The sequence below is a fragment of the Ornithorhynchus anatinus genome, chromosome 2 (genome assembly GCF_004115215.2).
Source record: "Ornithorhynchus anatinus isolate Pmale09 chromosome 2, mOrnAna1.pri.v4, whole genome shotgun sequence".
NCBI lineage: Eukaryota > Metazoa > Chordata > Mammalia > Monotremata > Ornithorhynchidae > Ornithorhynchus > Ornithorhynchus anatinus.
Window position 1 is genome coordinate 18,099,163 of NC_041729.1, and position 25,106 is coordinate 18,124,268.

The 25,106-nt window shown below is 43.3% G+C and overlaps 1 protein-coding gene across 2 annotated transcripts in view; it reads right to left on the reverse strand.

The window, feature by feature from the left end:
• CFAP251 (cilia and flagella associated protein 251) overlaps positions 1 to 25,106 on the reverse strand; it is a 60,884-nt gene that overhangs the window by 15,768 nt on the left and 20,010 nt on the right. For both annotated transcript variants that reach the window (XM_001506220.5, XM_039910433.1), the window contains exons 10-18: positions 20,151 to 20,201; positions 18,419 to 18,633; positions 17,097 to 17,291; positions 15,981 to 16,225; positions 15,728 to 15,879; positions 15,139 to 15,312; positions 13,396 to 13,580; positions 8,868 to 8,982; positions 7,956 to 8,119 (exon numbers count right to left, since the gene is read on the reverse strand). In XM_001506220.5, coding sequence (XP_001506270.3) covers positions 7,956 to 8,119; positions 8,868 to 8,982; positions 13,396 to 13,580; positions 15,139 to 15,312; positions 15,728 to 15,879; positions 15,981 to 16,225; positions 17,097 to 17,291; positions 18,419 to 18,633; positions 20,151 to 20,201 — 1,496 coding nt within the window. The remainder of the gene's footprint in view (positions 1 to 7,955; positions 8,120 to 8,867; positions 8,983 to 13,395; positions 13,581 to 15,138; positions 15,313 to 15,727; positions 15,880 to 15,980; positions 16,226 to 17,096; positions 17,292 to 18,418; positions 18,634 to 20,150; positions 20,202 to 25,106) is intronic.

The following is a 25,106-nucleotide window of genomic DNA, read 5'->3' on the forward strand; positions in this document are numbered from 1 at the left end:
ACACTGTCCCTGGGGCCAATTCTGCTCAGATTCCCATGGACCAGATCTTCTTGCAGAAGAGAACTGGACCGTTTTTGAAGTACGAGAAGAACAAAAAAAAGCCGATCTACTGTTCTGAAATTCAAAGAGCTCCAGGATCATTAGTTTTAGTCTGAAAATTAGATCCACACACTGGCTGCAATTTAAGGAGTGGAGGAGTGTAGAGAGGGCTGCCACTAATTAACTAATTTGGTATTTGTTAAGCGTTATTATGTGCAAAGCACTGTTCTAAGTGCTGAGTAGATACAAAGTAATCCGGTTGTCCCACGTGGGGCTCATAGTCTTCATCCCCAATTTACAGATGAGGGACCTATATGAGAGAAGTTAAGTGACTTCTGTTAAGTGACCCCTGACCACCAGTGCAGGAATTCCCATTCCAAATTCCCAGGAGGAAGAGCCAGGCCCCTGCTTCACCTCAGCACGATCTACCTGGTCTGCCTGGTATAATAAGGCTAATAATGCTAGTTGTGGTATTTAATGGCCGACTATGTGCCAAGCACTGTGCTCAACACCGGGATAAATTACAAGATAATCAGGTCAGATCCGAACTTTGTCCCACATGGGGCTCAATGGTTTGAATCAAAGATCTGCCCAAAGTCACACAGCTACTAAGTGGCAAAGCCGGGATTAGAACCCATGACCTCTGACTCCCAAGCCAGGGCTCTTTCCACTGAGCCCAGCTGCTTCCCCCATACTGTAGTCGCTTCCAGAACACCAGAAGGAAATGATCCCAATGAGGCATCACTAAGTCTTGTAATAGGCAGCTTGATTTTTCAACAAGACAACCAATCGTGAGTGAAAACCTGCCTCTCTTGAGCATACGGACCAATTAACAAGAAATCATTTAGAATAGATTTAAATGTGCAAAAGAGGCATTTGCAGAATGGGGAGTAAACTTACTTGCCAGCATATGAGAGATACCTTTGGGTCATCTCTGATCTTAGATCATCAGGAACAAAATTTACAATGTTTCCACAACTCATGCTGGAAAATGTTTTGAAGTAAACAGTAAACTTGATCTTCAGGGAAAAAAATATTAGCTTATTGGCAAATACAATAATAATTAATAATAATTGTGGCATTTGTTAAGTGCTCACTAATTGCCAAGCACAGTGCTAAGCACTGAAGGAGTTACAAGATAATCAGGTTGGGCACAGTCCCTGGGCCTCAGGGGCTCCGAGGTTATGGACTCGAGTCTTCTACAAGGCATGTTTTCAGGACATGATATGGACAGAAGGCTGTGGAGGAATTCGGGGATGTTCTTTCAACAGTGTGCATCTGTTTTGGATAAGTACAATGCAGCGTCAGAAGGAACAGCTTTGGCCACGCATGCAGTGTCAGTCAGGGCCCAAGTACTTCTGTGCAAGTTCTCCTGAATGTGAAGGCGTAAGGGAGCACGACTTCACTGTTGTAGAACAACTGACTGCAGGGAGTCAACTTTTCGCTTTGAACAAGGGCATGAACTTAGAGGCACGGAATGGGGGTAGGGTTTTTGCGGGGACGAAGGATAATAGAAGCCGGGGGGAAGAAGGGGAAGAGAGGAAAAAAGGGAGGGAAGAGAGGAAATGGGGGAGGGAAGGAAGAGAGAAAGAAGGTGGAGGCTGCATTTACTGGTCACTTTAAATGCCCCCCTGACCACCAGTGCAGGAATTCCCATTCCAAATTCCCAGGAGGAAGAGCCAGGCCCCTGCTTCACCTCAGCACGATCTACCTGGTCTTCCTGGTATAATAAGGCTAATAATAATGCTAGTTGTGGTATTTAATGGCCGACTATGTGCCAAGCACTGTGCTAAACGCCAGGATAAGATACAAGATAATCAGGTTAGACCCGAACTTTGTCCCACATGGGGCTCAACAGTTTGAATCAAAGATTCGCCAGAAGCTCGTATCAGCTCATGGGGTCCGCTCTCGGCACCCGTGGGTCCTGGTCTGATCCAATCCTCCCAGGCTGGAGACCAGAGGAAGCAATCCATTGAGCTTACTGAGCTCTTACTGTGTGCAGAGCACTGTACTAAGTATTTTGGAGTGAATAATACAAAAGTGTCAGTAGAGATAATCCCTGGCCACAAAACAAAAAAATACAATATTTGTTAAAGCGCTTACTATGTGCCAAGCACTGTTCTAAGCACTGGGGTAGGTACAAGGTAATCAGGTTGGACACAGTCCCTGTCCCAAATGGGGCTCACAGTCTTAATCCCCATTTTACAGGTGAGGTAAATGAGGCACAGAGAAGTGAGGCCACATAACAGACAAGTGGTGGAGCCGGGTTTAGAACCCATGTCCTCTGACTCCCTGGTGCATGCTCTTGCCACCAGGCCATGTTCTACAAGGAGAGACAAACATTACAATAAATCATACATATGGAATAAGTGCTGTGGGGTTGAGGAAGGGGTGACTATCAAGTGCATAAGAAGTACAGACCCCAGTGCTTAGACATCTCTGGTGCCCAACCCCAATGCCCCTTGGAAGGATCTGAAAAGCAGCAGCAGTGATAGCATCCTCTAATAATAATTATTATTTATGATACTTGTTCAGTGCTTACTATGTACCAATGTACCAAGCACCATTCTCAGCACTGGAATAGGTACAAATTAATCAGGTTGGACACAGTCCCTGTCCCACATGGGGCTCGCACTCTTAATCCCCATCTTACAGATGAGGTAACTGAGGCACAGAGAAGTGAAGTGACTTGCCCACGGTCACCCAGCAGACGTGGCAGAGCCGGAATTCGCACCCAGGTCCTTCTGACTCCCAGGCCTGTGCTCTATCCACTAAGCCACGCCTTCTCCCGTTGCCTGTCGGCAAGTGGAGGAGCTGCCATCCTTGCTCTGCCCCGGTCCCTTTCTGGCTCCAAAGGCAGAGCCAGCCAGCTAGAACTGCTTCGTCCCTGCAGAAAGCTAATGGCTTTGTTTCCACTGGGGAGGTCATCATGTCTTCCCTAAGGCCCCAGCTCTTAGAACTGTCTGCATCCTCAATTTTATTTTTAAAAGGATCTTCCTCATTATCAACATTGGGATCACTCCAACAGAACTGACTAAAGGTCTCTTCTAAGCAGAATACTTTCCTAGGCACCAGAGAGAATTAGAACCAAGGCCAGTCCAACTGAAAAGGATGGGAGGTCATTCCAAAAACAGACACAGAGATGAAGCTAACCTCTGTCCCTACTCACCTCTTGCCTGGTTTCAGGGCTCAGTAAGTCTAAAAATAGCCCAGCTACCTGCCAAATAATGAGGCAATTTTGTCTTGTGAGGTCTGGGAACAGAACCAGGCTGAGCTTGAAGGCAGTGGAAGGGAATCCTCAACTCAGAGCTTCCAAGGCTCTAAACCATCCCACCACATCCATCCAGCTGATAATCGGTGGAAAAGAGACCTTGCCCTCTACAAAGAAGGGGTGAGGAGAGCAGTCTTCACAGGGAAGGGATCCTAGGAAGGAAGTCAGGAGGGAGAGACGGACAGAGGGAAGAGCTGAGGGGAGAGGAACAGGGAGACACACATGAAGGGGGTTCAGGGTACAGAGCACAGGCCTGGGAGTCAGAAGATCCTGGGTTCTAATCCTAGGTCCGCCACATGTCTGCTGTGTGAACCTGGGCAAGTCACTTCACTTCTCTGTGCCTGTTACCTCATCTGTAAAATGAGGATTGAGATTGTGAGTCCCACGTGGGACAAGGGACTGTGTCAAACCCTATTTGCTTATATCCACCCCAGCACATAGAACAGTGTCTGGCAATAGTAAGTGCTTAATGAATACCATAGTAATAATAATAATAGCAATTATTATTATTAACAGATTAAATGCAAATGCACAATGTAATGTAATGCTTGAGGGGGTGATGGGAAAAAATGGCAGAGAAGACTCAGAGGAGAAAGGAGAGAGTGCTTAATAAATGCCACTGACCATTACATTGAATATCACGATGTAGGGGGAAGCTGGCATACGCAGAAATTACAGCATCAGCCTTATAATAATGTGCTGGAATACATCATAATAAGATTTGATTTATAACCTGTACTTTCATTCTGCAGCACTCCATGGTCCTTTTTGAAAATTCTTTAGGGGTTTTTTGTTTACTTGCCCTTTTTTTTGGCCTTCCTTTTGGCTAATGTGACTTTGAACATATTAGATATGAGGAATCAGATTTGGAGACTTCTAGACTGTAAGCCCGGTGTGGGCAGGAATTGTCTCTATTGCTGAATCGTACTTTCCAAGCACTTAGCACAGTGCTCTGCACACAGTAAGCACTCAATAAATACGATTGATTGAATGAATGAATGGAGAAGCAGCATGGCCTAGTGGAAAGAGCCCGGGCCTGGGAGTCAGAGGATCTGGGTTCTAATCCCAGCTCTACCACTTGCCTACTGTGTGAATTTGGGCAACTAACGTCACTTCTCTGTTCCCTCATATGGAAAATAGGGATTCAAACATATTCTCCATCCTACTTAGACTCTGAGCTCCATGTGGGACCTAATTATCTTGTATTTAACCCAGAGCGTAGTATAGTGGTTGGCACATTGTGCTTAACAAGTTCCACAATTATTACTATTACTTAACCACAAAGTGCTAATTTAGTTCATAACGTTTGCCAAAAAAATAAAATAAAAATGAAATTCTCAGTTGCCTGGACCCACGCTAAACATTATGAAGACACACTTAGGGACCTTTCCTAGTCTTTTCAGCTCTCCTAAAACTGAACCTCAGAAAGAAGCAAAAATGGTAATTAAGTAAACTGCTCTTTCACCTCTGTTTCATCTGTTCTAACAGTTTCAAGATTGAAAAGCTACATCCTTACAGTAATCATGATGGCTAGGTTTTGGGTGGTATTGTTGGGAAATGGATGGTCTGATCCTTAAATTCTACCATTTCATCCATAGAGTTCCACTCTTGTTTGGAGAAGCTGGTTTCAAAGCATTAGTAGGCACTTGACTGTTTTCAATGTGTGCTCTGTAGGTCAGAACCACCATGATTCTGAAAACAACTTAACTAATGAGAATACCTCCACATAGCTCTGTAGTTGTATGCCCAGAAAATGTCATTATCAAAATTGCTTCTTCGAATCACTGAATCATTGCGAAATAAAAGGCCTAGGTCCCTGGAGTCTCCGATTTTTCACAAATGCTTGTAAAAACATTTTTTGATAGGTAATTAAACTCAGATTTTAAAATCTCTGTGGAGACGAGAGGAAAGAAATTGGTTCCAGAGCAGGAGGCAGCAACGTTTCGGATCTGCCCAGCTACTGTGGGCCAGGGCACCTCGGTCAGAAGCAGAGTAAGCCACCAGGCAAATAGCATGGCTTAGTGAACAGAGCACAGGTCTGGGAGTCAGAAGGACCTGGGTTCTAATCCTGTCTCTGCCATATGTCTGCTGTGCGAATCTGGGCAAGTCACTTCACTTCTCTCTTCACTTCATTCTCATTTGTAAAATGGGGATTGAGACTGTAAGCCCCATGTGGGACAAGGGACTCTGTCCAACCCGATTTGCTTATATCCACTCCAGCGCATAGAACAGTACCTGGCACACAGTAAGCTGTTAATGAATATCATAGTAATGATAATAATATTATTAACACTTAGATTGAATGTAAATCCAAGATATAAATGATTTCCCTATTTTTTTTCCGATTTCTCATTACTTGAGAATCTTCAGGCAGTCAACATCAAATAGGAATAACTGTGATACTTGTTAAGTGCTTCCTATGTGCCAGACACTGTACTAAGAGCTGGGATAGATATAAGCAAATAGGGTTGGACAGAGTCCCTGTCCCTCATGGGGCTCACAGTCTTAATCCCCATTTTATAAATGAGGTAACTGAGGCCCAGAGAAGGTAAGTGATTTGCCCAAGGTCACACAGCAGACAGGTGGCAGAGGCAGGATAAGAATTCGGCTCCTTCTAACTCCCAGGCCCGTGCTCTATCCGCTAGGTCATGCTGTGTCTTCCCAGGCCACACTACTTCAACATAACTATTGCAATATAACTACTGCAGGAGCTATCTTACATTAAATCTTTAAAAGGCTAGTTGAAAAGGTGACTGCTTCTTTATTTCCTGCTTCTGTGCCCATGTCTTCCATTCCTCGCTCACACAGTTCTCCCTTCCTGGAAACCACTCCCTCTTCAAATCTACTAGATCGCAACTCTCTCTATCTTAAAAGCCCTTCTATTATCCCACCTCCTCTAGGAAGCTTTCCCCAGTTAACTCTGAATTCCCAAGCACTTCACCCCCAAAACCACCCTTAGAATTTACATTTTTATGTCTACCCTCAGCACTTAAGAATATTTTGCATATTAAATTTTCTATCTCATCCTGACACCGGTTCCACTAGCTATTACAGCCTTGATTTTCCTCCTGCTTCCATTACTTATAAATCATTTTTGTCTGTCTGCGTCCACCCATTAGACTGTGAATCGGTTGAGGGCAAAGAACTTGTGTTTTACTTATTCTGCATTCTCCCAAGCACTTGAATAGTGCTTTGCACTCAATAGGCACTCAATAAAAACCAATTGATTGACTCTGCGCCGTTTCCCCAATTAACCGCCATTGAATTTAGTTTAAAATTGTGTTGGCATTTTTATCAGAATGAACTATAATGACTACTGGTGGATGGTAATTATATGTAAATGTTACCTTGGCACATTTTTGTCTTTTGAAATTTCACACTGTGGAGAATTTGCTGTAGGTGTCTTGGCTCATAATCAAATTAAAATAGGTGGCTTCTGTCCTCAATGTTAAAAAAGAAACGCATTTGGCAAAGGCCTGGGTAATTTTACTGGGGTCAGTGATAAAGTCCGCTCTCAAGAGGTAAAGAACTGGGTGCTCTTCACAGTTTGAGAATGTGAAACTACTAAGGAGAATTACCAACTTGACAAGCAGCGACCAGATGCAAATTTAGAAAGCATTCAGCGGTAACAGACCCTAAAGCTTGCACCTGGCCTTCAACGCTTCAGCTTTCTGTTGGGTAAACAACCAGTTTGGGGGCAAGTGGAATAAAATTTAAACGTTATTGGTTTAAGCAGGAGAAGAAACAGCCATACTTCCCCAGTATGACCTTGACCTGAGATCTTTCCCAGCCTTAGGCTGAAAATGGTCCTTTCGTTACAAGTGTTTTCAGCATTTAGATTTGTCAAATCAGAAGTCTCCGCAGAGAAGCAGATAGTGGCCATTTCAGCCCAACCCTGTTCTCCAATAGAGGATCTTATGATAAATAGTGGAGGTAACCTCAGTAGTAACGGCAGCTGCAGTAATAGCATAGCCTTAGTTGAGCTTCACTTGGTGCAGTCCAGTGTACTAGATGTTTGAGAAGAGAAGAATAACCAAATGACAAGTTCCCAACCCACAGTAAACTTACACTTTAACATGGGAGACTATTTACAAGTAGAATGGTCAAAACTGAAAATCTGAGCATGCATATATCCTCAGCCCAGAAAGAATCTGGGCCTGGGAGTCAGAGGACCTGGGTTCTCTGGATGGACCTGGACATGGTGGACCTGGATTCTAATCCCGACTCTGCCACTTGTCTGTTGTGTGACTTTGGGCAAGTCACTTCATTTCTCTGGGCCTCAGTTCCCTCATCTGTAAAATGGGAATTAAGACTAAGCCCCATGTGGGACAGGGGCTGTGTCCAACCTGATTACCATCTATTTACCGGCACAGTACAGTGCCTGGCACCTAGTAAGCACTTAACAAATATTAAAAAATGGACACTAAAGAGGGCGAAAATAAGTTCATAAGAGCTAGATAATGTCTTCCAGTGGCACTGAGAGGAACAATTATAAGGAGAATTCAATTGTTCCCTTCAAACCCTTGTGAAAGGCGGTAAGAATATCTAGTGATCTTAAGAAGGCCTTACACCTCTTAATAGGCAATGATATCGCATCCTGGGACGTGCTCATATTTGTGAGCTGAGCAAGAGTTCTAGCACCTACTTTAAATTAATTTCCCACTGCAGCACACTCCGGTCACTCCCTCCAGCGGTGAAAGCATAGCATCCGTCATAAGAAAGGGTCAGGTTGGTGACACCATCGGGATGGCAAATAATAGCAGTGGTCTTGTGGGGATTGCCATCAATGGGTAGAATCTGCAACCCAACCTTACAGGAGAGATGAAGACATTTATTTTTACTTTCACATACTGTAAATGCCTGCATACTGTCCCCCTTTCAACAAGGATACTGAGTAGTACCGGCTTAGATCTTGCCAGTCAATTTCAAACCTGTTCCCACTCCAACATACCAGTTTACAATGATGCTAAATATGACTCCTCCAGAATACATTCTCCCCCATGAGACTATCTGCCCTAGTGGTCTTTCAATTTCCCCAAAAGGGCTCTGGGGTCTGTAGTTTACCCAGAAGTTTTTGCTAAATGTTCAACTCACTGACTCTGTAATAACTGGAAGCAATCCAGCTTGGACATATGGAGTGAATGTACATAAATAATAATAAGTATGGAATTTGGCTCAATGTACTAAGCGCTGGGGTAGATACAAGACAATCATGTTGGAGCCAGTCACGGTCCCACAAGGGGCTCAATCCATTCATCCATTCATATTTATTGAGTGCTTACTATGTGCAAAGCACTGTACTAAGCGCTTAGTAGGTTTAAGTAGGAGAGAGTAGACTTTAATCTCCATTTTACAGATGAGGCAAATGAGGGAATTTGACCAAGATTTCATAGCAAGCAAGTGGTGGAACCAGAATTAGAACCCAGGTCCTCTGACTCCCAGACCCATGCTTTTTTCCCTAGGCCATGCTGAAACTTGCCTCGAGGAAGATCTAAATGTACCATTATTAACGCACATGCAATAACTATACTAAATGAAAGTCGGAAGGGCTGAGTACCTTGTCTTTGTTAATAAATACCAAATATCGTTTCTGTAAGTCATCAGTGGTCAGGACTGGGAGGATTTGCATCTGCTCAATGGGGGAACCATATGCCGGCCCAAGAAGTGTCTTCCTGAAGAAACGATAAAAAGCAGGGCATTTTTTATTCCTGAGATCCAAAGATAAACACAGGCTTTTTCCAGTAGCCTTATTGTGGGCTTTAAAAAAACATTAACATGTTGGGTTCTTTTGGCCATGTGGCTTCTCATCACACCACCTGGGTCTTCTATTTACTTATTAGTACACTCACTCCACCATTACTGGCTATCCCCTCTAGTGAGCAGGGAACTTGTCTACTAACTCTGTTATGTTGATAATAATAATAATAATAATAATTGTGGCATTTGTTAAGCACTTACTTTGTGCCAGGCACTGTACTAAGCACTGGGGGATACAAGCAAATTGGGTTGGGCATGGTCCCTGTCCCACATGGAGCTCGCAGTCTCAATCCCCATTTTACAGCTGAGGTAACTGAGGCCCAGAAAAGTGAAGTGACTTACCCAAGGTCACACAGCAGACAGTGGCAGAGCTGGGATTAGAACTCAGGTCCTTCTGGCTCCCAGGCCCATGCTCTATCCACTAGTCCATGCATATTATACTCTCCCAAGGGTTCTGTATAAAGTAAGCGCTCAATAAACGTGATTGATTCCTTTAAAAGGAGGTAGCCTGGTTCAATTGCTTCAATGAGCAAGCACTTGTGGGGAAAGCTCTTCAGCACTGTACAGCAGTCACGAGGTCTAGCCTTCCTCCAGGAAGGCTGGAGGGAGCTGTCGAGTTGGGATTTGGGAAAATTTGAACCTTAACAAACAGCGGTCAGAAAGCGTCATGTATGGATAACAACAGTAAACTGCCAAGTATCAGCCCTTTCCCATAGATTAAGCTATTTTGCGTTGTGTCTCCCAAGAGGCCAAGATACATCACACATCACCAGATACAAAAGAAAATACACTTGTGAAATAATTATAAGATACCAAAGTTTCTAAAATATTTGATAATTTGTAGAATTTTCCTCATAAATGCTTTTTTCAATCTTTTCTTTCCCAGGGCTTTAGTGGCAAGGGGGAAAAAAGGGTTCCTGGATTATTTCCTTTCACCCTCTTCCCTCCCACTTCTCTGAAGGGAGCATTTCCCAGCTCCCTTTTCCCTTCACTCTCCAGTTTTTGTTTGGTTTTTTAAACCTTCAGAAAATGCTCCTGGTATCCAATAGAGCAGAAAGCCTCCTCACCATGGGAAGGCAAATCCAGTTGACCCTGGGCTGGGAGTTATAAACAGAGCCCTGCCAGATTCTAACTCTTCTCTCTGTGCATGGGTGGTTCTTTCCATCATTCTCACTTCCTGTTTATTCCTTTTCTTCCATTCTCATCCCCATGGATCTTTGCTCTCTTCCCTCTCACATCTGGCTGCCAAAACCACTGGCTGCTGCTCTCCGCTGAGGAAGAGAAGGCAAACGGATCTCTTCAGAACACGCTATTCCATGTTCGGAGCTTCAGGGACGGCACGGTGAATGCCAACTGTATGAGGCCCAGGATCGATGGAAGACAGTAGCACGATAAGCTGACCACAGCTATGCAAATATTTAGGGGTGAGTGTGCAACAGCTCCACTTTACCACCAGCTGAGACTGAACTCTGAAGGATCCATGGGGTAATTAAATCAAAACGAGATGGAGGGGTCATTTAGAAATCACCATCCTAACCTAACAGGCAGAAGGCAGTATAATGCTCTCTATTTGAACCTTTTTAAGGCCAAAGTGATACCACTGAGTTTGGGTATAGTTTTGGCGGGGGGGGGGGGGGGGGGGGGGGGGCGGGGGATGGCGGCGGGTGTGTGTGTGTAGAAGTGGAGAAAGACTCATTGTCCCCATTTAATCCCATTTTTAACCACCCAAATTGGTTTTTATAAATTAAGGTTAAAATCCCCAAAGAACCAAAGAATATTACCATATTTTAAACCATTGTGTTTTAACATTTCCTTGCCAAAGTTGATTTATGTCGATTTATGAATCCCTCTTACTTCTTCCATAGTTGTTTTAAATCAATTGAATGCACTTTTGTGATGAATTGTCAATATCTTTTAGAATGTGAAATCTAGAAAATCTGGTACTTAAACGTACATCTGGGGGAATTTCCAGTCCTCCCACTCTGTAAAAAGCTTGGAGTTTGCTTCGACAACAGGCACTCATTTCCATTTTGGCCTGGCTCTTGTGTGACATTATTCTTCTCATTCCACCTCCGAACTGAGATTTGGCTATTGTTTAGTTATGGATTGGTGCTCGAGTCCAAGGGGGTACTTAAACAAGATTGCCTTAACATGGGTCTATGTGTCAGTTACCTACGATAGCGAATGTTTGTTCATCCAATGCCAACCTACTCTGAACCCAGATCTATCCTGTCACAGATCCCTTCTTCATACGCACCCTCTAGCTTAGAACTCCCACCACCTTCATAGATGACAGACCACGACTTTCCCTATCTTCAAAGCCTCTCATCTCCCTCATTTTCCTTTCTTCCTCTCCCTTCTGCATCGCCTATGCATTTCGATCTGCACCCCTTAAGAACTTGATATTCAACCACCCTCAGTCCCACAGCATTTGTATACATCCTTACACTCTGCCATTTCCCCTATCTGTAACTTATTTTAATGTCAGCCTCTCCTCTAGATTGTAAGCTCCTTGTGGGTAGGAGTGAGCCTACCAACTCTATTGGCTTGCACTTTCCCAAGTGCTTAGTACAGTACTCTACACACTATAAGCACCTAGTAAATGTGACTGATTGATCATTTAGCCATTTGTACTATTTGTGAGTGCCAAGAAAGAGTAATAGCTTTAAAAAAACACTTGCTATGCAAATGTGATTGATGGAAGTTACAAAATTAACTTCCCAAACTTTTGAAACTTATGAAATTCCTGAAATTAAACTGGTTTTACCTGAAAATTTACTTGGAAAAAGAATAAAACCTAATAATTATCTCCCCGAATGGTACTATGTATTCTTTAAAAATTCATGCACTTCAATCAGTAAATGACAGGATCTAAACAGTGACTATCTTCTGGCCAAATCTAAGGTCTACCTCTTTCTAATCCTTCTTGATCTTTCCATAGCCTTCAACACTGTTGAATTTTCATTCCTCAAAACTCTTTCTGGCTTGGGTTTCAAACTACAATATTACCCTATTGATCCTCCTACCACTTTATTATTTCTCAAATCCTTTGCTAGATCATCTTCCTCTTTTACCCCTCTACCTTGGGCATCTTTCCAGACTCAGTTCAGGTTCCTTAGGTCTTTTCCATATATACTCATCCCTCCCCGCAGTACTGTACTCGTCCACTCATTTGTATATATTTTTATTACCCTATTTATTTTGTTAATGAGATGTACATCCCCTTGATTCTATTTATTGCTATTGTTTTTGTCTGTCTCCCCCGATTAGACTGTAAGCCCGTCAATGGGCAGGGATTGTCTCTATCTGTTGCCGAATTGTACATTCCAAGCACTTAGCACATAGTAAGCGCTCAATAAATACTACTGAATGAATGAATGAATTCCCTCAGGAAGCTCAACTGCTCACAAAACTTCTACTCCCATCTTTTTTTTTAAATAGTATTTGTTAAGCACTTACTCTATGCCAGGCACTACATTAAGCACTGGGGTAGATTCAAAATAATCAGTTTATATATAGTCCATGTTCCAAATGGAGTTTACAGTCTAAGCAGAAGGGAGAACAAGTATTTAATCCCCATTTTACAGATGAGGCAACTGAGGCAAAGAGAAGTGAAATGACTTGTCTAAGGTCACACAGCAGACAAAAGACAGAGCTTTTTCAAAACCTACCTCCTACAGAAAAAGACTTGCTACCCTGGCCTCATCACCCACCCCAGCCTTTCCAGCACTTTTATATAAATATATATCTGAAAGCTGAATGTACACATATTTTGGGTTGCTCTGTTGTTGCTTCTAAAATTGTAAGCCTCTCAAGAGTAGGAACTCATCTTATTCTCCTTCAGTCTTTATTACAGCCTATTGCCCCAGTTAGGGACTACCAATTTTATTAAATAGTGCCTAAACATCATGAAAGTGACTAATCTGTTCCCTTTCCAACTGCAGGATAGTCAAAGTTGGCAGATTTCTCTAACCTGATAAAATAAAAGTTTTGGAGAAGTAGAGTGGCCTAATGGAAAGAGCACGGGCCTGGGAGTCAGAAGTACCTGGGTTCTAATCCCAGCTCCGTCACTTATCTGCTGTGTGACTTTGGGCAACTCACTTTACTTCTCTGTCACTCAATGACCTCATCTATAAATGGGGATTAAGACCTGGAGTTCTATGTGGGACGGGACCGACTAGCTTGTATCTACCCCAGCATTTAGTACAGTGCACTTAACGAATACCATTAAAAAAAAAAAGAGTTAGGACCACCTGGAAGTTGGAAGTCAACTAGGAATGACAGTCATACTAAAAAAAAATAAGTCTCTGGGGAACTGCCTTTATTACCTGCACATTATAGTGGTGGAATTAAAAAGTTTCAGCTTGTTCACACTGTTGCAAATGAGAAAGAATGATTCTTTGGTGATAGGTGGGTACCAGACCATATATTTGGGGAGGGCCCCCTGATCAGTGCGATCCATGCTTAGTATTTCCAGGCAGTCCTTAGTACTGTGGAAGAGGTCGTACTCAATCTAAAAAAAAAAAAAGGGATGGAAGTGTCACATACCAGTCCCAGAGAGAAGGCTGGGGATTAAAACAACAGGGTTTAGAGCATCTTTATCGCAGGCAGATCAAGGTCACAACATCTTGTAACATCATTATGCTCTTCTCCCTCCCTTCTGCATCACCTCTGCACTTGAGTCTGTATTTCCAAAGCACTTAGATACTCAACCCTCATAAGAGCAGTCCTGTATATCTATCCTTATCCTCTGTGGCCTCTCAGAGAAGCGACATGGTGTAGTGGATAGAGCTTGGGTCTGGGAGTCAGAAGGTCATGGGTTCTAATCCAGGCTCCGCCACTTGTCTGTTGTGTGACCTTGGGAAAGCCACCTCACTTCTCTGTGCCTCAGTAACCTCATCTGTAAAATGGGGATTGAGACTGTGAGCCTCATGTGGGACAGGGACTGTGTCCAACCCAATTTCCTTGTAACCATCACAGCGCTTAGTACAGTGCCTGGCACATAGTAAGTGCTTAAAAAATACCATAGTCATTATTATTATTCACCTACCTGTATTTTATTTTACTGTCTCTCACCAGGTTGCAATCTCCTCGAGGGCAGGGATTTGTGTCTACCAACTCTATTGCTTTCTTACAGTATTTGTTAAGCACTTACTATGTGCCAGGCACTGTGCTAAGTGCTGGGGTAAATACAAGTTAATCAGGTTGGACACAGTTCAGGTCCCACCCGGGTCACACAGTCTTATTCCCCATTTCATAGAAGATGTAATGAGGCAAAGGGAAGTTAAATGACTTGCCCAAGGTCACATGGCAGATAATTGGTGGAGCCGGGATTAGAACCCAGGTCTTCTGACTTCCAGGCCTGTGCTCTTTTCACTAGGCCACACTGCTACCATACTCTCTCATGTTCTTACTACGATGCCCTGCATACAGGAAACACTGAATATCATGGATTGATTGACTGATCTTAATTTATTTCTTATCATAGTCTTGGGAAGTAGGTAGAACCAGGGCTGATCAAAGTCATTCCTGATCTCTCTTAAAATAGGTTAATTTACTTGTCCTGTGGTAGAAGAAAAGGGGTTTGTTACAAAGTTTCTGGTGAACTGAGGAAGGGGCTCTTTGAAGAGTGGCTTAGAGGAAGGAGCCCGGGCTTGGGAGTCAGAGGTCGTGGGTTCTAATTCTGGCTCTGCCACTTATCAGCTATGTGACTTTGGGCAAGTCACTTAACTTCTCTGTACCTCAGTTACCTCATCAGTAAAATGGGGATTAAGACTGTGAACCCCACGTGGGACAACCTGATTCTACCCCAGCGCTTAGAAGAGTGCTTGACACATAGTAAGCACTTAACAAATACCATAATTATTATTATTATAAGAGGAATAGAGCTCAGTCCTGTGTTTCTTTCCACTGACCTCTTCCCATCAATCTTCTTGAACAGAGGCCCGATCTTCCTCCTCTCCTTTGTCCGACAGGCCTACCTCAAAGGCAAACCCATTTTAAGGGCAAAATTAGCTAGAGAGGGGTTAAATGGTACATTCAAAGTGGAACGTAAACAGAAAATGATTTACCAACAGCCTGTCGTTTCCGAGGCTTAAGAGCCTGGGTTCGTTGCTGTCCAGCTTTACGCCAAACAATATAGTTTGGATGGTCTTGTGGTGAGAACGAAGCCTTGCTAAATATTCCCAGACCTTTTGTCCATTCCTGACCATCAGCTTGTAAACGGCCACAGAGAAGCTTGCATCCTAAAAAGGAACCACAGAATTTAAGTCATTTCAGTGAGCAGAGGATTTCTGTCTCTGTTCTAACATGCCCACCCACCGCTATCTTTTAGCCTCATCGTGGAAAACAATTCTATTCCTCAGGTCTCTGGGTGGTTTTCTTTTTAAAATGTTTCACCCAGATTATCCCCTAACCCTCCTCAACCCTCTCCAAAGTCAGCCTGAGGCCTAAAGTCCATTGCTCAGATGGGAAAACAGGCTAGGAAAGATCACATCATTTGCAGGAAAACACAGTGAGTCAGGACCAGTACTTGGAATTGTTAGCGTCTGGATCTTAGCTTTGTTCATTCCAGATCGCTCTCCTCCCTAAGTTTACTCATGTCGATTTGAAATGAATTGTCAAAATTTCCCCGGAGTTCTCCTTAGCAAAAAAACTTACAGCTGTTGCAAAATACTGAGAGTCATGGGAAAAGCCGGTAAGGGTCACAGCACTTTTAGAATATCTGAAAGGCTCGGGAATTTCATTTTCTAATGACAGCGCGTCAAGAATGTAAACAGTCCCATCGATGAATCCAGCCCCTATTAGGGACCCTGGAAAAAAGAGGCCAGAGAACAGTGACTTATTAGGCCCTTTCTCCAATGACATTTCACGTTTGAAATCTCTCGTGGTCTGAATCCTGAAGTGGAAATACCTTCAGAATTGTACGCCAGGGACCGAATACCCTTCTCAAAGATCCTGCTGACAAGGTACTTTCTTTCCCTGTAGTTCCACACTTTGAGCAGCCCACAGAGGCTTCCGACAGCAATGAGGGGCTGATACGGGTGGCACGTGATGGCATAAATGGCATCATTGGGTTCCAAGAGCAACTTCTCAAGTTTGGTCCCGTCTGTCGTCAAATGGAGCACTTTGGCATCAGATGTGGCAATGATAAAATTTCTGTTTGCCAAGAGATACAGAACAGTGTCAGCACTTGCACACCCGCTACTCCGTTTTTAACCACATATGAGACTACTCTGTCATCTGCTGTTTACTGACATTATTAACCTCGCATTTCTAAAAACACATTTTTACATCCCCAATATCCACTCCAGGATCCGTTTGCAAGAGGAGCAGTCCGGGCTTCTACATGCAAATCAAGCCATTAGGTATGCAGATGGACAGTCCGATGTGCAATTAACTAATCTGCACGTGCAAAATTCCATTTGTATATGCAAATGTGAAGTTTTGCGCATGTAGACAGATGTGCCCGCAAATACTGTAGGGGCAGTTAAGCAGGCTCGATGGCAGTTTGATCTTGAAAATTTGAGTCTCTTAATGGTGAATTTTTTTAAAATGCAATGGCTGAGGGGAGCTTCCAATTTACAGGATGGTGGATCCTTGAATTCCGAAACGCTGGACCGGCTTCCAGAAAGACAGAAGAATTTAAGGGAGTGAGGGGAAAAACAAATGAATGGGAGACAAAGAAAGGAGGTTTTTTCCTCACAGGTAGGAGCTCCAACATCCCAATATCTTTATGAATCTAGTAAAACCAAGGAGGCTTACTGCCAAATAAAGTTTGATTTTTTTTAAAGCAATTAAATAACTGTTATCAGCCAACCAAGTGGGAGTCCTTTAAAAATTGAAAAGAGATGTGCACACTATTTGCATAGGAAATTTACTGCTGCTATTTTACAATCCAAGAAACATGATGCAGATGTGACATCATGAAAAGATCAGAGTTTCCAAATGGATTTACTTGGTGTGCCAAGAGTGATCTGAACACTTAAATGATGCTTAGGGAATTAGGTCTGTCTCATTAATAGCTTACCTGACAACGAAAAATTGACCATGAAGGGAACAATCTGTAGGGTAGTTGGATTTATTGGTAGGAGGAAGCGGAGGGTTCTTCGAAAAAGACAGCATCTTTATAGGACTCAGTTTGAAATGGCTGTACCAGTTTACGAGTTGCAGCTGGCTATCATAGAACTTAATATGACCTCTAATATCACCCGTTACAACATATCTGTAAGCAAGAATGGCAGTGTATATTATTCAACAATATTCTCCCTTCCCAACCCCCCTGTAGATTCTCTAACATATAATGAAGCAAGGAATGATTTATGCTTTTACCATTCCACTAGTATGGCTGAAAGTATGGCCATTTAGTGTATATTTAAATTACACATGCCACTTTATGTCACTTTAAACACTTCTCGTGGAGAAAACAAATACTTAGAAAGGTAGGCATTACTAGAAACAAATGTATAATAAAGTTCCTTTGGTAAAAAAATGTCAAATGGTAAAGTTTTTTCCATTTCTTTTTGTTATTAGTCTTTGGGTTCATAAAAAAAACACATGATGTAGAAAAATTCTAATCGAAAGGGGCGATCAGTTCTCTTAAGTTCAGGCTGTACACCCCGAAATACTCCCGAAGAGATACAACTCACAAGCAATGCTGGAAAGAAAAGCATGCTTTGTGTGATGTAACATAAAGGGCTCATATATCCATCACTGCCCTCTTCTGCATGGAATGTAAGTTAGACCTCAGGTAGAGAAATCAGACCCTGAAGGAATCCTCATCCCAAATTGTCATGTTAAATTCCCAGGCTCTATATAAACCACTCAGAATGGCATTACTTGGGAAATGATCTGATACTATTTTAATTCAAAATCTATTATACAAGAAACTGAATCGCTATGGTTTCTCTTATTATTCCAAAGGAGGGTTGAGCACTGCAGATTCCAGCCATAAACATTACCGATAATAATCTGCCCTTCAGCTGTTAAGTTTTATTTGAAGTTCTGAAAATTCTTTAAGAGGTGCATCATTGATCTAAGTTTTTGGAGAGTAAAACAGAGGCACAGAAACTGTAGCAGTGAGAAGATTGGGCAGCAATTCCAAAGTCCAAGGACAGGGTATTCATTCATCACCAGACTGTATCTCCTTCCTATAGAATTTGGATGACGTTCTGTCCCATATTTGTAATATGATAAAAACTAGTGTACTTTTACTGCATATGCAAAGCAATCATATGCAATTACTGCCAGAGAAAAAAATATTTAAAGTTGCTTTTCATTTCAGCCACACTCCCGGGGATTTTTAAATGCCCTATTTTACGATCATTAATAGGAATGTACTTAATCCATTACCCATCGACTCTAGTAAGCACAGTTATGCCATCTGTCTGCAACTGAATCAGTTTAATAGCTTTGATATTATGCGGTTTTACGGGTTTCAAGGAAGAAATTGGAGGAGAGAGGGCATCCCAGACAACCAGCTTTCCTTCCATTGTCGCAGAAAGCAGTTGTGGCGAATTAAAATGAAAGATGGACTGACTAATTTTCCCCACAATCTTGTTGAACGTCTGCATTTAAAAGAGAAAGTTTACGCAGTTACAATCTGTGGTACATAAAAAACAAGTCATCTATCAGCTAAAGTTTCCAACTCCTAAACAGAAGCTACAACAGAAAGTCCAACAACTTTAGATCCTGAAGAACTATTTTAATACTGCATCGAGAGCATTTAAAGCAGCCTGTTAATGATAACCTGCAAAACCAAAGAGGAAATTAGTAGCCAAATTAGCTAAGCAAGTGATTTAACATTTTTGTGACTCAATTTCCCCATCTTTTAAATGGGAATCTTAATCCTTGTTCCCTATGTCTTGGGTGTATTGGGAGGGTTACTGAAATGTTATACATATTGAGCTTGTGATTCAAGCTCTTAGAAGGAAAGTGCTATTTAAATAAAAGATATTTTTATCATTCCTTGTGCCAGTTGACTCCCACAGACTGTTTCTCCTTCGCATTTCAGTTCAGTTAAAAAAAAAAAAACTGTAGCTAGGGTGACGATATCTTCTGTGTGCCCTTTTCGTAAATGGGTTTCCCCAAACTCGGATGGAAGATTGGTTTTTGTAAAAAGCTTTTCCTTCCAGTGCTAGGTAGTGAGGGAAACGTCAAAAGGCCATTATATCTAGAGGACAGACTACCAAGTATTCAAGGGGTAACAGACTCCAGATCTATTATCAGGTCACTCATCCATCTGATTTTTCAGGCAGAGTGATTAACCCAAGGAGAGGAAACAGTGTGGTCTAGTGGAAAGAGCACGGGACTGGGCGTCAGAGGTCCTGGGTGCTAATCCCGGCTCCGCCACACACCTGTTGTCTTGGGCAAGTCACTTCACTTTTTTATGCCTCAGTTTCCTCCACTGTAAAATGGAGATTAAATACCTGTTCCTCCTCCTACTAAGGCTGTGAGCCCCATGTGGGACGGGGACTGTGTCCGACCTGATTAATTTGTATCTACTCCAGTGCTTGACATGTAGTAAGCACTTAACAAATACCATAATTATTGCATTAGCAACCCTATCAGCAGAAGTACTGTCAAGGTTGAAGAACAATAGTAAAGACCAGTAAAAAAGGCATGCAACACACCCTCAAACATATTTCAGCCACTCATTTCCAAACAACATCAGCTTGAATGAGCCTGAGTGCTTCAATTTTAATGATGGTTTTTGTCGATAATTAAATTAAAAATTCATACCGTCATTCACTTTGGAAACTAAGCAGTTCCAAATCCAGTGAGGACTTGGAAAACCTGGCTGCTGGAGACAGAACACAGAACTAAATGATTCAGCTCTCTTGACTACGTCCCGAAACTTTTTGTTTGGGGGAATCTTGAGCATTTTGGAGAGTGGCTTTTCCCATAGCCTTCATTGTCCTCCAAATCCAGAGTGCCCCGTTTCCTCCGAATACCAGTTCACCCCAAGGAAGGATCCAAGAAGACGTTTTCTGGTATTTTCCAAGTAATTTCATGTATTTAAGCATTACGACAAATAAAAATAGCAAAAGCCCCTCTGAAGTTACACAAAAATGTTTATACTTACTTTCTCAGTTAAACATGGTGCACTATATTCCAATTTGTTATTGTCTTCCTCCTGATAAGTACAGGTAAATATTATCACTTCTAAAATAGCCTCTGAACCAAAGGCAGTGAATTAATAAAGAAAAAACATGCGCAAAGACTAAACCGGGTTAATACAGTGGTCTAGAAGAAAATCAGGATATCTGTAGCCTCTATTTGGGAACTTGCAAAAATATAGTTAAATTATAAAAGCCCTGTGCCCAGACAAAAGGAAAGCAGGAAAACAAGGAAGTCAATTTTAAATGATGTAGAAAAGTATTTCAGGTCAAAATCGCCTTTATTTATTAAAATATACAGATAGGCATAAAACTAAAAAACAATCATTTGTCGTTTTTAGGATTGGTTTGATCACACATCCAACCATATAATAAGATATTCCAAGATATGCACAAGTGGTGTATAACTAAGAATGCTGGATAGCTAAGAATGGAATAAAATTAAAAGTAGTAAATTTAAGGTGTGAAAACAACTTTCTCTAAATTAGTCTCACAGCAGTGTGGCTTAGTAGAAAGAGGACGGGCTTACAGGCTTGGGAGTCAGAGGATGTGGGTTCTAATCCCAGCTCTGCCACTTGTCTGCTGTGTGACCTTGGGCACATCACTTAACTTCTCTGTGCCTCAGTTACCTCATCTGTAAAAATGGGAATTAAAAGTGTGAGCCCCATGGGGGACAACCTGATTACCCTGTTATCTACCTCAGTGCTTAGAATAGTTCTTGGCACATAGTAAGCGTTTAACAAATACCATAATTATTATAAAATTTGAAATTCTTAAACCACACAATATAGAACTAAAGATTTCTAAATTATCTATATTGGCCAAAGGGTATGAGAGACTCATAGTCTGTCTGCCATTTGTCTTAAATATCTGAGATAAAGTCCCTTTCATTTCAATGGTATTGGCCAACTGGAGCACAAAAAAGCTCGTTTTATAAATTTCTTGCTACATATAATTCACAAATTATTTATTTTTACTACTTAACCCAATTTCTATCTCAAATTATTTTTTTAATGTGGGTTCCACCTGGATAAACCTGAAAAAATTTATTTAATTACCACCTTCTCCAAGTGCACTAAAAAATATTGTAAAATATAAGTACTCTTTTTTTCCAGCTAGAATTTTAGGTAATTAGGGAATAGTCATCATTATTTATTGGAAGAAAAGGCTTTTGTGCATGCATGTGATGTCAGAAAGGGTGACCCTTTCTGACAAGTTGCAGGAAAACCATACTAATTTACTGTTTACACATTTATTCCTATTTTTCTGAATGGATGCACAAAAGGCAAAGGAGACTGTAAAACCTATGGTATTTTATATTGTTGCCCCTTCAAATGTCTGGGAATGAATGTGTAAAAAAAATAAAAAATCTTATGTGAGTAGTCCATCTACCTTGCCGTACTTATTCACTTTTCCTTTGATTCCCTAGCACGAACATCCAAGGTGAAGCCCTCCCAACACTATCAACGCTTCTACGCTCATTGATCTCTGATGTTCCTTCCCCGGGCCTTTTAAGACCTGACTCATTCTCTTTGGAGTCTATTACTCTAGTTATTAAATTGGGATCATGGGGTGGGGGTGGGGGGGTGTTTAAATTTTAGTCTAAATAGTACAATAACAGGACCGCAAGATGTCGAGCAGATCATTTATCGCCCTAAGTATCTTTTAAAGCCTGAAAATCTCTCCCGTACATAGGGCTACCTAGAGGGTGGTGGGCCCAGGATGACTAGTGTGGTGCAGGAGGGAGGTTTAAAAGATGACCCTTGACCCAACTGCCACTGTAGAGTAGCAACAGCAGGCCACGCCAGCTACCTACTGCTACCTCCCTACCTCGCCTAGCGCACGCTGCACAGCCTGGGTCCCCAAATCCAGTGCACTTTTCCCCTTCCCCTTTCTGCTGCCCTGCAAGGTTGGGGAGGTTGAGAGGTTGAGAGGTTGGGGAGGTTGAGAGGTTGGGGAGGGTCCCACTTAGGACTTGGGGCCTGCTGCCATCTACAGGACCAGCTTCAGACAGTAAGCAGGGTAGTCCCTTTGGGGAGACAAGCGGCAGGGATTGGCAGTGAGTCTCCTGACCCACTTGAGATGGATGCTGTCCACGCACAGAGCATCCATCACCCCCTCTGATCCTGAGCATATGTGGTGGCCATATTTACTTTTTCAGCAGTCCACCTTCCCCGCTCAACCCTTCCATTGCCTCAAATAAAAATGACCATGCCAGATTTCTTTGCTTTTTCATTCTTTTTAATTTACGCCATTGGGTCAGAGAGGTAGGTGGCATGAACAAAGAGGGAGCAAGACAGCGAGAAAGGGTAGCGGGGAGGCAGCGAGTGGGTGCTTGTGGGGTGATAATGATAACTACGGTATTTGTTAAGCACTTACTGTTCTAAGCACTGGGTTGGATACAAGGTAATTAGGTGTCCCACGTGAGGCTTGCAGTCTTAATCCCCATTTTATAGATGCAGTAACTGAGGCACAGAGAAGTTAAGTGACATCTCTGACTCCCAAGCCCGTGCTCTTGCCACTAGGCCATGCTGGGTGATAGCAAGCGCTGAGAGGAGTGGAGAGTGTGGAAAGCCAGACTCTAGCTCTGCCCCAGCCCTGGGAACAGGGCACATATGGAAATAGGTGAGCCCAGCAGGAGCCCTGACCCTGTCCATCTATGCCGGGCCCCAGGCAGGAATTCCCGAGAGCATGGAACCTGCTCACCCCAATCCTGGGAACCGGGTGACAGCCCAGGGAAAAACTGGCCACCAAGGGGACTCGGCACAGCACCCTGGGAGCCTGGAGTGGTCTTCTTCTCCGGGGTGAGCCAGGGACTGGGGGGCTGGGCTGGGACTGGGAGGCCGTGGAGAGAAGTATAGTGGTAGGGGAGGGGCAATGTGACTTTAGAGAGTGGGGCCATTCTCTCACTCATATTTACTGAGTACTTCCTGGGCACAGGACACTGTGCTAAGAGCTTGGGAGAGTACAACACAACAAGATATGTATATAAGTGCTGTGAGGCTGAGGTTGGTGAATAAAGGGAGCCAGTCAGGGAGACACAGACAGAAGGAGTGGGAAAAGAGGCAATGAGAGTTAGTCAGGGAAGGCCTCTTGAAGGATAGTGCTTTCAAAAAGGCTTTGAAGGTGGGGAGAGTGTCTGTCATTTATGAAAAGGGAGGGCATTCCAGGCCAGAGGCAGGATGTGGGACATACTGTGAGTAGGTGGGCAATAGAGGAGCCAAGTGTCAGGGCTGGGTTGTAGTAGGAGAGTAGTGAGGTGAGTTAGGATGGGGCAAGGTGCCTGAGTGTTTTAAAACCCACAGTAAGGAGTTTCTTTTTGATGTGGAGGTGGATGGACAACCACTGCAGGTTACTGAGGAGTAGGGAAACATGGACTGAACCTTTTTGGAGAAAAATGATCTGGGCAGCAGACTGAAATATGGACTGGAGAGGGGAGAGACAGGAGGAAGGGAGGTCAACAAGGAGGCTGAGGATTAAAGTGGGAGCAATTTGGATGGAGAGGAAAGGCCAGATTTTAGCGAGGTTTTGAAGGTAGAACCTACAGGATTTAGTGATAGATTGAATAGGTGGGTTGAGTGAGAGAGAGAGGAGCCGAGGATAATGCCGAGGTCCGAGGGAGAAAAGGGAAGGCCCAGGGTGTTTCTCTATCCTGGTGGATGAGCAGGACTTCCCACTGTCTGCCCAGGTTTTCTAGGAGGGGTTGTGTTTGGTGGCCCCCTCCCCTGAGTCGCAGTTCCACAACTGGTGGGCACAGCCAGGAAGCGGGTCACACTGCATGAGGTGGGAGGGCACATGCCAACCCAGTTCTCAGCACTACTGCCGTGCCCTGGGTAGGGCCCCCTCACTCCCCACCCCCGACCCCTGGCAACTACTCCAAGGGTCCAGTGGGTGGCCAGGTGTAGCCCAGGATGGAAGCAAGTGACCCCAGAGAGTCACCCTTTTTTTTTGTCTCATAGGCAGCGGGATGTGATGAGGTGACGCATCACAAGCCGCATGATGTCATGCCATAAGGTCAAATGAGGGGGATGACCAATTGGGCTCTTGCCTCAAGTGCACAGCACCCTGGAACCACCCCTGCCGCCTGGAATGCCCCCAGGGAGGGACAGAGAGGCAGAAGCATTAGCCTCTCTGCCCCATCCAGCGAGATTCTGGCCTGCCTCTGGGAGAGTGGGTCCCTAGAGAGCTGCCGGTGGATGAGGAATAAGACAAGAGGCGAAAGACAACATCCTTATATTCCATGTAATACTCACAGGCATCTTGAGCCCCTTGTGGTGTGGTGCCCAGGACAATGACTCAAATTAGCCCTTTGTTAGGATTGGCCTTACCCTACACATAATACAATAAATAATATTTAAAAACAAAGGGCCCGATCCTGTGTCAACTTTTCCTTTTGAATGAAGGGATAAAAAAGAGGCAGGGATTTTAGGAGAAATGGGTACTGGGAGGGGAGAGGCTTCAAATAATTAATAGGCCAGAAAGCCACCATTTTGGGTTCTTTTGACTCTGAATTGGGAGCTCTCAGATCTTGACTGTAAACTCACTGTGGGCAGGTAACATGGCTACTAACTCTGTTGTGATGTACTCTCTCAAGGACTTAGTTCAGTGGTCTGCACTCGGTAAGCACTCAATACATATGATCGATAGATTTTCAAACCTGACATACACAAGGGTGGAAATCCAGCTCAAAAAGCCATTGCCCCTTCCCTCAGCCCCCCAAATCCCAACTTCCTCCCCATGGAGTGGGTAATACCACAGCTTCCAGGACCCTTCCCTGGCGGGAAATTTATGTGGGGGATGTGCAAGATGACAAGAGTTAGGCCACTTTATTTTCAAATTCAGCTCTAAAATCTTCAGCCTCAGTATCTACAATTTAAGACTGGGTATTAAAATAGAGAGATGCCATTCCACACAGGCCTAGA